Source organism: Parasteatoda tepidariorum, chromosome 3 (genome assembly GCF_043381705.1).
Source record: "Parasteatoda tepidariorum isolate YZ-2023 chromosome 3, CAS_Ptep_4.0, whole genome shotgun sequence".
Classification (NCBI taxonomy): Eukaryota; Metazoa; Arthropoda; class Arachnida; order Araneae; family Theridiidae; genus Parasteatoda; species Parasteatoda tepidariorum.
In genome coordinates, this window is record NC_092206.1 from 14,833,997 (window position 1) to 14,849,406 (window position 15,410).

General features: G+C 28.8%; 2 protein-coding genes across 3 annotated transcripts in view; one reads left to right on the forward strand and one right to left on the reverse strand.

Annotated features, from left to right (window-relative positions):
- LOC107440870 (uncharacterized) overlaps positions 1-516 on the reverse strand; it is a 6,389-nt gene extending 5,873 nt beyond the window's left edge. The window contains exon 1 of the mRNA XM_016053938.3: positions 154-516. Coding sequence (XP_015909424.2) covers positions 154-393 — 240 coding nt within the window. The 5' untranslated portion in view covers positions 394-516. The remainder of the gene's footprint in view (positions 1-153) is intronic.
- Positions 1-15,410, forward strand: part of LOC107440852 (adenosine receptor A3-like) — a 273,931-nt gene that overhangs the window by 247,297 nt on the left and 11,224 nt on the right. The window lies entirely within an intron of this gene.

Sequence of the window (15,410 nt, forward strand, 5' to 3'; positions counted from 1 at the left end):
ATAAATTAAATATTATATATATATAAAATTTTCTTTTCTGGCAAATATTAACCCTTCTTTATAGTTTTTAATAAAATCTTAAAGGAATTTACAATAACACAATATCTACTCGTGTTAATTAAACATAAAAGGTAATAATTTTCTAAAACTTACCCCACACATATGTGTGAGGAAACATAATGACTTTCCAGCATCTGTAATTTCGAGAAGTCTGTAATGGTAATTAGAAGCTTTCAGACTCGAAAACAGCTTCACAGCGTCAGTAGCCGCTGCTATTACTTTAACATCCTTGACATCAGCAACTATATAATCATAACACCCAATACAAGGGACGGTATAACAACTAGCAAAAGAAAAGAAAACTGTAAAAAGAAAAACTGATTTCCACATCATAAATGGAGTAAAATTTTCAAAGTGTATTAATTGAGAATTTCTGTATCGTGTTTGTGACAGAAACCGTTGAAGCTTGAAATGATGGTCATGTGTTCATTCTCACGAAGTAATTTTTCAATAAAAATACAAATAAAAAGAATTATGATAAATTTTATTTTTAGAGATAATGTGTAAGAAATAAGGTGCGATAACAGAGAACCTTGAAAACACGTATTTTTTATAATCCTTAAACACAATTTTATTGCATTTAGAAAACATTATGGTTTACATAATAACAAGATTATTCAAATAACACTTCTTAAACACTTAACTTAAGGAACTTAAACACTTCTGTGTGCATTTATAATTCTAAAATATGAGAAATATTGTAAAATAAATATTATGTAATATAATTTTTATATAGCGTTTCTTATACGAATAGTTAATATTTTTTTTATCCTTTTCATGTTTACAATATATACTTATTTTTAATAAATAAAACTTTTTCAAAAGAAAATCTTCCAATTTATTAGTTAAGCAAATTGTACAACTAAACTAAGAATAAAAATATTTATAGCAATTGCAAATAAGCCACGATGGCTCAATAGTTAAGGCATTGAGCTGTCATTGCGATGGACTCGAGTTCGATCCCCAGTGGTGGCTGGGAAGTAAAGACGGTCTGTGCACTACGTGGCCACAGTCAAGCCGCTGTTCATGAAATCGTGGAGCCTTAGCCTTCATGAGATGCTTTAACTAGTTTCTATATAGCTTTTCAATGGATCTGAATTTTCTCTATAAATCAAATATACATTCTTGAAATAAAGAAACAAAAATCATAGATATTGTTTGATTCAGTTGTTTACCATACCAAACATTTTTCCAATGAACGGATGAATTAATGGATAAACTCAACCATGGTTCAGTTTTCCTGACTATGAGCTTGTTATCTTGGTCATTCGAGTATCTTGATAACTAATCACGTTAAATGTGTTACTAGAGTGCTTATCAATTGATCAGAATTGGTTCTAAAGATTATACATGTTTAAAAAAAAATCAATTTTATTGTTTGATTTATAAGTTGTTCATTCAGAAAAATGTCGGTTATTGTGAATCAATTCGTGTATAAATTAAACCCTGGTTCATTCAGAAATTGTTGTCAATCGTGAATAAATTCATGTATATACTAAACCCTGGTTCATTCAGAAAATGTTGTTCATTCAGAAAACGTTGTTCATTCAGAAAATGATGTCAATCGTGAATGAATTCATGTATAATCTAAATCCTGGTTCATTCAGAAAATGTTGTTCATTCAGAAAACGTTGTTCAGTCAGAAAATGTTGTCAATTGTGTATGAATTCATGTATAATCTGAACCCTGGTTCATTCAGAAAATGTTGTCAATCGTGAATGAATTCGTGTAAAAACTAAACCCTGGCTCATTCAGAAAATGTTGTCAATCGTGAATGAATTCGTGTAAAAACTAAACCCTGGTTCATTCAGAAAATGTTGTCAATCGTGAATAAATTAATGTATAAACTAAACCCTGGTTCAAACGGAAAATGTTGTTCATTCNGAATAAATTCATGTATATACTAAACCCTGGTTCAAACAGAAAATGTTGTTCATTCAGAAAACGTTGTTCATTCAGAAAATGAAGTCAATCGTGAATGAATTCATGTATAATCTAAATCCTGGTTCATTCAGAAAATGTTGTTCATTCAGAAAACGTTGTTCATTCAGAAAATGTTGTCAATCGTGAATGAATTCATGTATAATCTAAACCCTGGTTCATTCAGAAAAGGTTGTCAATCGTGAATGAATTCGTGTAAAAACTAAACCCTGACTCATTTTTTTCTCAATAAGAGCTTGTTAACTTGGCCATTAAAGTATCTTGGTCACTGGCCATATTAAATTTGTTACTAGATTTGTGCTTATCAATCTATCAGATTTTGTTGTAAATATTATACATGTTTAAAAAAATTGTATTTTACTGCTTGTTTTACATGTTTTTCTTTCAGAAAATGCTTTCCATCGTGAATTATAACTCGTAAACATAAACGCAATGCTGATTTTTTTTTTATCAATGAGAATATTAACTTTGCTATGTACATTAGTTTCATGAGACCTGTATTTACTCAAAGACAGAACCACTGATAAAAAAGAATTTATTATTATTATCATTTTGTTACTTTTCACCGATATGTAATTCGAGCAGGCCAATTAATTTACTCTTATTAACTCTAAGAACAATTGTTTCATAGTCCAACATAATAAAAAGTAATAAACTTTCATTTCATAGCAAGTATAAATTTAACTCATTTAAAGTTAGATTCAAACCCTTTTTTATCGATTCGAAAATATATCGAACAAATTGATTTAAAAATGCATTAACTTAAATCACATTCCGAACTGGAATCAGAATGAACTTTTTTGACATAAATACATCTTTTTAAGTGAAAGGATTATTTTTTCTAGAAAGTAATAGGTTTAAAAATATCATAAAGGAGTTATTTCTTAAAAAAGTTACTTTAATTCATCCACAACTAGTCATGAAATTCAATTTCCAACATTTCAGAGAAATGTATTTTCCTAAGTCGGCATTTCGTTTTCTCTTTATCCCAGCAGAACAGAAATTCTATTTTAGGAAATGCAATGCGAGGTTCCATTTCATACACCCCAAAAGAAATTATCTTTCTAGTCTTCCGTGACGAACAATAACAAGTCATTCCGCATAAGTCTCGAAGGGCGGTACAAGAATTTTCATTTAACGCACTTTTCAGACAGGTTTCAGCAACATTTTCAAAATGGAAATGTCGCCCTTCAGACTTCAATTCTGGAATAACAGGAAAAGAAATTTAAATGGCGCAGCACACTTATTTGGGATACTTGATTCGGTAATAAATGAGAGCATAATTTGATATTGAAGCTTCGAAGGGTTGTGACTAATTAAATGAATGAAATCAAGGTGTAGAAATTTGTATAAATTTTATTCGGCTCTGAAATGTGACTAACTCGAGTTTCAGTTTAAAACTTGCGAATATGATTGTTGTATAGAGACTAAAATTTTTTAAATACTCAGGATTTTAGAATCTGTGTGTTTAATACATTCTTCTAAATCATAATTCTCGATAATAAAACTAACAACTAAATTTGTTCAACTTTATTCCAGTCTACATTTATATTAAGTGCCCTCCAGGTGGCAGAGTGGTTGGCTGCCTGACTGTAAAGCCTGTTAAGAATTGACAAATTAAGCCATAAGGCAACGCTCATATCAATATGATTCAGTTGCCATTCAACTCCGGAACAGGGCGCATCTCACTGAAACTTCACAATTATCTTGCCAAATTTTCTATCTTTAAATTTGTAAATGAATTGGCTATTGATACATCACAAGCATTAAGCAAAACCAATGGCTGCGGGTTCGAATCTCTGTTGTGTGAATGTGATCCACTCTACAACCGGGTATCTATGACCGTGTGGCGTGGGTAATGCTGCGAGCCTCCGTGACGTTGGTTCACAGATGCCCACCAGGTAACGCTAAATGAGCAACACTTACGGCATCTAAAGGGAAGAACGAAAGTTCAGTGTGTGTCGTTAATTTTTTTTAAATAAATAAAAAAACATTTATATTAATTTGAATACTATTTCGTCCAATCTTAGAAATAAATTCTTTGACATAAATACATTTCTTAAGAAAAAATTTTTTTTCGAAGAATATTTAAGAATAGTAACCAATACAAAGCTATTCCTTAAGAATATGACTTTAATTCATTCCATAACGAATAATTAAATTCAATTTTCAACATTTCAGAGAAATGCATTTTCCAAAGTCGGCATTTATGCCATCAGAACAGAAATTCTATTTTAGGAAATCCAAAGCAGCGGTTCCATTTCATCCACCATAAAAGAAATTATCTTTCTAGTCTTCCGTGACGAACAATAACAAGACATTCCGCTTATATCTCGCAGAGCCGCACTGGAATTTCCATTTAACGCTCTTTTAAGACAGGATATTTCAGAAACATTTTCAAAATGGAATTATCGCTAAGGGACTTCCCTTCATAGACTTCGATTCTGGAATAATACAGGATGCGGAAAAAGAATTAAAATAGCGAAGCACTTGCCTGGCGTACTTGATTTGGTAATAAAATGAAGACATACTTTGAAATTGTAAAGACTGTGGATAATTAAATGGATGAAATAAAGATGAGTCAATTCGTACCGATTTTCATCCGACTTAGGAATGTGACTAACTTAAGTTCGGATCTAAAGCAATAGAATTTGAGTATAGATGGTGACGTAACAATAAAGCTTAGAAATGAGTACTCTAAATACGTTATTCCATTATTAATACGTTATCAGTGTACTAAATATGTTTTTCTCAATTTAATTTCAAACAGAAAAACTAAATAGAGAAAAGAAAACAGTTCAATTTTTATTCGAACTATGCTTATTAAATCTGAAACATTACACGTCTATGTTACTATGAATGGTCGACATTAGAGAATTCAATGAACACGTAGTTTAGAGAATGTCCGAAAATATTTTTTAAATTTCATTCAACAAATTACGATTTGCATGATCAGATGGTGAATGTCGAATGAGAATTTGAATGAATTGAAATGAATTTGTTAAATATCATGATTTCTCTCTTACACGAGCAAATGGAGATATTTTGCATACAATTATGAAAAGATTGTAAGGGAAAATATTGTAAGCAATTTTTTTAATTTAACAATCACAACTGAATGATGACATTTTCCGTTATAAGAACGAAATAATGTTATCGATGACTGAAATTTGACTGAACTATAACTAACAGAATAGGAATATTGATGTTTGAAATTTTATTGAATAATGACTGAATTTCAGATCTTCATAAAAGTGACTATACAAATGTAGACATTCGGCATATAATGATAAAAAGAATATTAAAAAAATAATGCACATAAACAATTTATGGACTGAATTATGATTGACAGAATAAGGAAATTGATGATTGCAATTTGACTGAATAGTGACTAAATTTCAGATCTTTATAAAGCTACATTTGAGGATGTTGAAATTTAGAGAACTTTGGATTATCATGGTAACATATGCCCTTTTATTCTTAAATTTTACATGCATATAGATTACATACGAACCACAGCTTCGACCAGCGTCAGAGCTATTAAAATTCGGTACATTTTTCAGCGAAATCAAATCAAGCAATCAATAAATACATTATATTAGCAGAAAAAAAGAGTAAAATGCAAATCATGAAAAAACACAAGTCTGGATGTATTTTGATACTATAGGAATAAACAGCAAACACAAAACATTTTTAATGTCATCAAGAAAACTAAACATTTTATATGGTCAAATGACACCATGAAAAAAATTAATAGGAAAGATAAATAATTAAAAATAAGCACTTAAAGTTTAAGGAATATGGGTAAATAGCTATGACAAACGCTAGAACTAGGATTTTCAAAAATATATAAAAGCAATATAAAAAAGATTCACAAAAATTAATAAAACACGAAATGTTCTGAAATAGATTGCAAAAGCTCTTTTCAGATAGCAATGTTTTACGAGGAAATTTCTAACTCAATAACTGTCAATATCATTAAATAAATTTAACAATTACGATTGTGCTTATTAACCTCTGTTTTTGAGCATGTTTATGCATCTATCGTGTAGTTTATGAGAATGTTTATGCATAGATCAGGTCCCCAAATTAGTCTCCTCTATCTAGGAACCACCCTAGTATGAAGAGCTATAAGAGATAGCCGAGTTCGACGTCACTAGATAAGTCTCTAAAAAATATATAGGAAATTTTTGTGATCAGACATGTATTTGTCGAGATATTCCGGTTTTAACAATTTTAAACTCCATCTTCATTTTACAATGACAGCTTCACCTATAAGACTAAATGCTTATAAGTTGAGTACTTTTTTTTAGAAAAATCCAAATCTGCAATAAGAGAAAATGGAATCATATTCAAACTTTTGCAGCTGCCTTCCACTTCCCACTCAGGGTGAGAAATTGGCGATCATGTTTAATATCATTAAAAGTATTTCACATAAATTTTTTTCATTTTATTAGAGATTCTTAGATATCCCAATTGCATTCCTCTGAAATATTTAATATGAGTACCTATATATATATATATATATATNATATATAAAAATTTATGAAGAAGATTTCAAAGGGAGAAAAAAAAGCTTTTTTTCGTACATTTTGATGGGGGTTTTTTTTTTCAATATAAAGTAGGGAAATCATAATTGTTGTTACATAAAGCTGAGACTTTCATTATAAAATTTTACAGCTGATGAAAGTGTTGTAGTTATAATGAACCTAAAGATAACAATGCTTGTTCACACAAACAATAAGCAATTAACTCTAAAAATAATTAGTTAACCGTATAGTTTAGAAACGTGCTTAGTGTTTAAAATTATGGCCTTTGTCATCAACAATTTTCAAGCAAAGACTTTTGAAGAGTTTTGGAATACTTTTTACACTTATTTTTTTTCTTTTTTCCTCGCTATCATAAATGGTACTAGAAAAGCCTACATGAGTCATTCTCACAGGATGGGATCAATTAGTTAAAGAAAAATTATGTTTTTAAATATTAATACAAAATGGATTTCTTTTTTTTTATTTCAGCTAAATCAGTACTCTTGTACTAGTGGTCAAATTTTCTCACTTAGTTTTTAACATTTTTGGCCTTTAGCACAATTTTTGTTGAATCATGAAGTGCAACTTTAAGGAAAAGTCACAGTTTAAAGTTGTGGAGAAGTTATAACTATCCCATTTTACAAAGAATTATCTGGGCTTTAAAGTAAACGATATTTTAAGTTGCGAAATCAGACACAATAGCTTACTTTCTCTGAATAAACATACCTTTTTTAACATATTCTGATTTCTAACCCCCAAAATAAAATATAGAGGATAGCCAGTCAAGGAAATATGGTCCCAATAGTTTGGTCAGAAAAACGGTCCAAAGTTTGGACCCCTGAATATTAATTTTATTTTTTTCGTTTTTCGCCATATCTCGAGCACTTAAGCGAATTGAAAAATTTTAGCTCAATTTTGTTTATTTAAAGATAATTCCATTAAAAAAACTTTTAGTTAATACTTCTTATTTTTAATTACTTTATTTTATAATAGTCGGAGATATTCTTAAATCTATGGTATGCAATTTTTTGCATCATTTTAAAGAATGTAATAATCTCCCAAGGAGAAATATAAAATTTGAGCGAATAGTTCTAAGAAATTAAATTTTAAATAAAGCCGTATTTAAAAATTGTGTTATCAATAATGAATAACTATTATTAACTCAAAGTAATTATAAAAGTAGTATATAATTTGCAAAAAAGTGATATTTCATGCAATGATTAAAAATATCGATATTAAGCAGTCGCATCATTCATCAACGTGAACGGTCATGCTTTCTTCCTAGATTTTTACATAAATACCCTGTAATAAAATGAGAATTTTTTCTGAATCTGAATATTTGAATTACATTGTAATGGAATATCTGCAAGGGACGTAATGTGGATATCTCGATCCTAATTGGTTATTTACGTTAGCAACTGTTCTTCGAGTACCCCAATCCCATCAAGAATCAATTCTCTTGTACATTCAATATGCATTCTATATTTTTACTCAAAGATTCCTTCACAACGATTTTAATTCTTTCACTATATATTTCTTACTTAGCACAAAAGGCCTGTTTACGCTGTTCAAGTTCTTGAATTCGAGACATTGCAGGAATTTCTCTGTCCAAGAAATTGGATGATTCGTCGATACTATCCTAGTTTCTGAATGTCACTGATTGGTCGGAAGAAAAGCTTGCACATGCGCAATGTTCATATTCAACATTATAAAATAATACTTACATAAGTTTAAAGTTACTAAATAAATTTAAATAAATCATAATAACGCAATTAAACCGTAACAGATAGATTTATTTGCTCTAAAATTTATGAAAACAGACAACAAAATGACATAATCTGATGCCTGCTTGTTGACGTCACAAAACCTAAGACGCTGATTGGTTAAGGGAGAAAAAACTTGGATGGAAAGTAGAACATGCTCTACTATCGTCCAAGGACTTGGACCAAATACTTGGATGGTCGTTTACACTATCCAAGCTAAAAGCAAAACAAGTTTCCATCAATATCAATCAATTCTCGTCCAAGAACTTGGATCGTCTAGGCATGAAGCCACACAGAATGTAAACAAACTAATCATGCATCGAAGTTGCCAGGTGCACAAAACAAAAATATATCACGGTTGCAATAAAATACATAAGTAATAAATATAGGACACTGTATTTAATTAACTTCACTTTAATTCTATGCGGAGAAACTTAGCTCAACTTTAAAACGCAATTTTGCTTAGAAACGATCAGTTGGAGCTGACGTCATAGGTCACATGTCTGGATATCTTGAAGGGTATGTACTACTCACATCGACTGTTAAAATGTAAAAAGCAATATGGAAGATAAAATTATAATTGAAAATTAATTGTCAACATTGAAATTTTATATTTTGAGATTTTATAGTCGATACTTTTTCTTTGTTGTAGAAACAAATTCCATGTAATTTTATTTACAGCTGTCAATTTCCGGTCTGTTTTAACACGGAGGGCAAAAATAAGTATTTTCGACACATTTTAATTATTTACTCATTTTTTTCTGTTCGTTAAGACCAGAAAGCAATTAAAGTCACGCAAAAATATGTGAAGTTCATGGTGTTGAATGTTTAACACAATGCATGCGTCAGAATAATTTCAAAAATTTCAGTTCTGGAGATTTTTCACTGGAAGATGACCACTTCTGAAATTGATGATGGCAAAATGAAAACCTGTTTTGGAGATTTGTTAATGAAAGATGACCAACGTTCCTGTCGAACTTCTGAAGCTGATGATGACAAAATGAAACCCTGTTCTAGAGATTTTTTACTGAAAAATGACCTACGTTCCGGTAGAGTTGATGATGACAAAATGAAAGCCATAATTGAATCAAGTAGTTCATATAACTGTGATTGCAAAACAGTAAAATTTAAAGCGCTCAATGTTTCAAACATGATGTCTTGAATTATGTTAAGAAGCTCGATTTTTTTGTTCCGCTCAAATTTAAAGAAATTCATGCAATATTTGTGACAAGCATTTCAAATGTAATACTATTTGTTGGACACGAACTATATACTGGCGGTGAAAAATTGATCGTCTTCAATAACATTCATCGAAAAAGATCATGGTTAAAGCATTATAAAGCTGAATTGCATCAGAAAAGGATCATGCTGTCAATCTGGTGGGTCCACGTCTCTACGTGTCCACGTCTGGAGGTTGTCAGACTAGTGGGTAACCAGACTTATCAGTAAATGACCAAAAAGATGACCAAAGGTCATGAAACAAAATGGATTTATTTCACTTATTAAGTTTCATTTTTAATATTAAAAACTAGTTTTATTTCACACCCTTTATTACATACTTATAATTTCAAATATTTTTTATATTTATAACTTGTATAAATAATCATCACTTATTTCGCCCCAAAAGAACTCATAGTGAAACTTAACGTAGCATTAACATTCATTGCATGTTAAGTGCGTACTTTTAGTTATTAGTAATTTCATACGAGCAGAAAGGAACAGATTCATTATTAAAAAAGCGAAAGAAACTTATTTTGTCCGCGTCATAAATTCCGCAGTTTAAATTAAAATTGCTAAAAGAAAACTCAATACTGCTTCGACAGAAAATTTTCCTGGGCGCACTAATGGCGCCATTTATATTACCTGACACATTAATTCGAATTTAGCTAACTGAACCATACAGAAATAGCACTTTTGTTACTTAAAAAAAATTATTACTTTCAATTTCAAAATTAGTAATAGATGCCTTCAGCATATTTTAGATAAAACGTGAACATGAATTTATTTGATGAAATAAGTTAATGAGGTGAGGGAAATTTTATGCGACATAATATAAGTAAATATTACTATCAAATTCTGCGACGACTTTAAAGGTGTTTATGAGTTTTAAGATTAAAATTATTTTCTGTGAGTTTGCTTTTAAAAAATTTTATTATTACTGCAAAACTAATATGTTTTAAAAAGTAAAATAATGGACGATGCTAGCCCTTTAAATCCCCTTCCACGAATAAAACATTTGGAAAGGGATATTTAACTTAATTCTGTTCTTTAAATCTTTTTTATAACTTTTTGTAGATTTTTGAATATGTTAAATGTTTATTTGTTCTTTCATAAATTTGAAAATGATACAAGCTTAGATATGAAAAAGTATACCTTTATTCATATATTAAATTTATTTTTTATCTTTATTTGTAAAAAGAGAGTTCGTGTTTCTTTGCATTTAAAATTGTATTGCTCAAGAGTAACAGTAAGCAGTGCGCATGCGTCGTCTCTGCATGCGTTCCTTTGGCGACAGTTACTGTTAGATAATTTTTTAGAATTCTTTTTTTCACTTTTATTTTATTATTATACATTGAGTAGGTGAATTTATTATGGTGAATAGAGATCCTATAACATGCTTCTCGAGTTGTATATAAAAGAGAATTTCATTATTTGAACGATATTTTTGTTTTTATTGTTTTAATTAAGAATCAGAATTTCTATACTACTGTTCAAATGGTACGTCGAGCCGGAGTGAGCTTAAGTTCAAGTTATTTTTTACTACAGAGTTTCAATTTGATTTTAAATTGTGGATAAGTTGAAAACTCGAAAGAGAGTTTTCAAATCTTCGCTAACTAAGCACAAAGATAAAGTAGTCACTGCAACTGACAGTACAAATTTAGTTGCTCTTAAACTGTTTTAATCAAAAACTAAAAAATTATCTAACAGCAGCGGTCACCTTAACAGCGCATGCAGTGACGACGCATGCGCACTGTTTACCGTTACTTGTTGTTTCCAGCCTTGAAACCTGAGATGTTTCAACACAATAAATTCAAGTACTTAAAATTAAAGACAAAAAAAGAATTCTAAAAAAATTATCGAACAGCAACGGTCGCCATAGCAACGCATGCAATGACGACGTATGTGCACTGTCTACTGTTACTCTTGAACAGTTATAAATAGGAATATACTGAAAACAAATGAATACTACTTTCTCAATAACTTGAAAAATAAATTTTTTGTACAGTGAAAGCTAGAATACTGTAAATAAAATAAAATAATGTAAAAATTTAGTTATTACTTGACTTAAAGATGTTTAAAACAACTACAGAAACAGTACTTCTTTTAAATATGACTGAACGTTAACTTGAAATAATTAAGACAGTGTCAAAGGTTACAATTTTAAAAAAAGTATATTTAATAAAAAAGTAAGTTTAAAAAATTATGTATCTATAATACATATATCGAAATAATATATATCTATCGAAAAGTTTCATGTTTTAAAAAAAAATACTTTTGTTAAAAATTTTGCTTTGAAACCATATATTTGTCTAGAATTTGTATTATATCGGAACCAATAATCACCATATAAAAATAGATATTGTAAAATTCCTTATTAATGTATCTGTTAATTGCTGGTACGATTTGTTTTCAGCCTATTTGGTTCGAAATTTAAATACCTAGATAGTATTGACAAAATTCCCATAGCTAATTTGATCCGGAATTTCTTACAGCGTAGGCTATGAAATTTGCAAGCAAATCGGATGAAAGTAAAAGGAGTTATCGTTTCTGAGAGTATGAAAAACATTGTTATAATACTTCTGTCAGCATAAGAAACGAATTCGTGGCATTTAAAAATTAGATAATTAAAAGAACGAAACGAAACGAAGAAAACGACATTTAATTAAAGCGTGAGAAAGCTTAAATTAATCAAAGCACGCATCAATGCAAAACGCACAATGTAATTTTATTGTTTCCACTTTATCTTTATTGTCTCCGATCTGCCTGTTTAATTGCAAACAAATTTCAAAAAATGAAATTGAAATTGTGCAACGGTATAGTTATATGAAATGTTTACTATATAACAGTTTAATATAATTACTTTCATATAATCCCACATTTAAAATGGAACTTTTAATATTTTGCTTTGGTATTCGAAATAAAAACAAAATTAATAAAATAAGCGTTCACTGATAATGAAACTTTCCAAAAATAAATTTAATTTTAAATTACTTAAAATGCTTCAATGAAAAATATACTTTATAATTTTATTGATTCCACTTTATCTTCATAGTCTCACATATGTCTGTGAAATTGCAAACAAATTTCAAAAAATGAAATCGTAACTGTGCAATAGTAGAATTATATGAAATGTTTAGTGGATAACAATTTAATAAAAATACTTTGAAATAACCTCACATTTAAAATAGAATTTTTAATATTTTGCTTTGGTATTCAAAATAAATACAAATTTAACAAAATAAGTGTTTAATGATAATAAAACTTTCCAAAAAATAACCTTAATGTTAAAATACTTAAAAGGTTTCAATGCAAAACGCACTATATGATTTTTATTGTTTCCACTTTATCTTTATAGTCTCACATGCTCCTGTGGAATATTAAAAACTTTTTTTAAAAAAAGTGTAATTGGATAATGGAAGAATTATATTAAATATTTACCGTAGTATAACAGTTTAATAAGAAAATTTGATGTAATCCCACATTTAAAATACATTTTTTAATAATTTGCATTAGTATTCGAAATGAATAAAACTTTACTAAAATAAGTATTCTCCAATAATGGAACTTTCAAGAAATAATCTTAATGAGAAAATACCTAAAATGCTTCAGTTTTAAATATTTAAACAAAGTAGAATTTAAGAACAAACTATAATAATTCGGCCATATCTTTACATTAGAACAAATCACTGCATCTCTCACACTTATTTCCTTCACACATTGGAAAGTGCGTTCAATAGAATGTAATTACTACTCCATTTAGAACAGTAATTACTACATCTTACATGTTCCAGTCTATTAAAGCCGTCTTATCTATTAAATTTTAAGCTTGCTTCCAATACGCATCATTGTCCCACATTCTTTCAATCGTGTACACTATTGCTAACAAGTATGGATACTTGAGGACAAGAAAATACCTCTCACGTTTCGAGATATCGATATCATTAAATTGTAATTAAAGCATAATGCAGCGCGCTAGATTTGGAAATTTCTCGGTAATGCGCAGAGATTGAGGGTAGTAATTCATCCTAATGCAGGGATTATCTGCGTAAAAGCATCCAACTCTGTCACAAGCTGCTTCCTAAGTAAATTGAATTAATTACTGGTTATAGACAAAGCTGCTTTTATCTCTGTCAATTTTGAATGATATCTAAATGAAGCATAAATGAAAGCACATGTCTATGAAAGTTTAGTAATGTAGTTCCTTTTAGCTTAAAGCACTTTGTAAATCGATATGGTACCTTTTAGAGGTAATGTGTGCTAGTTTAATTTTCACATATTTTGAATCTCCTTGGGAATTAATGGCGGAGAAGAAATGATTTTCAAGCTGTTCTTAAAACACATATATAAAAAAAAATTGCAAGAAAAGGAACCATATTTTTTAATAACTATTTCTTATGTATTATATTTCGCATTATGATCAAGATAAATTGTGTTAGAAATAATGAAATATATATTCTTCTAAAATGTAACCATAATAGAAATTTAAAGGAAATTGTTTGAGTAGTTTTGAGAAAATAGAAGCTTAAAAAAATTTTACTTTTCTTATTTTTTGAAACTTTTAATCAATCTCATCGATCTAACAAAAATCAGAATCTATCGGGAAATAAAAGAATATTTATTTATTCGGATAAATGTTAAAAAATATTAGGAGCTGTTTAAACAATTTAGTTCTGATCATTCTTTAAAATGATGTTAAAATGTGTTGACCTTACAATCCAAAGCTCTATTGGACTTTATTAAATGCTAAAAATTCATAAATAACTATTAAAATATATTTCTTGCACAGAATTATAACTATTAAAATATATTTCTTGCACAGAATTATCTTTGAATAAGCAAATTTTATAATTTTGTGAAAAACTTTTTCAATTACCTTTAAAAGTTCTCGAGGTATGGTGAAATACGTAAAAAGTAAAATCAACACTAGAGGTCCAAACTTTAGATAGTTCTTCTGACCAAACTATTAGGACCATTTAAAAAAAAAAAGATAAATCGTTCAGATTCTGAAAACTGATGAATTGGCCAGATTCCTTTATGATTATTTTTTAATGATTATCAAGATAAATTTAGTTATCAATAATGGAATATATATTCTGCTAAAATGTAACCATAACTCAAAAAAAAACAAAAATTTGACATTTAAATGAAATTGTTTGAGTAGTTTTGAGAAAATTAAGGTTTAAAAATTTTTTTACTTTTTTTCTTTTTTGAAACTTTTAACCAATCTTATCGACCTAACAAAAATCAGGAACTATCGAGAAAAAAGGATATATATTTATCCAGACAAATTCAAAATCAAATTTTTTAAAAATATTAAAATTTGATTTCTCAGGAACTATTTAAACAATTTAGTTCAAATTTTGTCATAAAAGCTTACATTCTTTAAAATGATGTTAAAATGTATTTACCATACAATTCAAAATCCTATTGAGCGTNCAAAATTATTTGAGAGAATTCCTTTCCAAATAGGATTTTAGTAAAAACATTAATATCGATTTTATAAAAAATCCTGATGTGATTGGGGAAAATGAAGGTCATTTTCAAAATCAGCACATCAAATAACATATAAATCAACAATAACTTCTCTTGTATTTTTCAAAAAGTTCAATTTCGCAGGCTTGTGTAATTATTAAAATATTTTTTTACACAGAATTATCTTTGGATAAGCAAATTTTATAATTAAGTGTAAAACATTTTCAATTACCTTTAAAAGTTCTTGAAGTATGGTGAAATACGTAAAAAGTAAAATCAACTTTTAGGATTTCAAACTTCGGACTGTTTTTCTGACTAAACTATTAGGACCATTTAAAAAAAGGATAAATCGTTCAGATTTTAAAAACTGGTAAATTGGTCAGATTTTCTTATGATTATTTTGTAATGATGATCAAGAGAAATT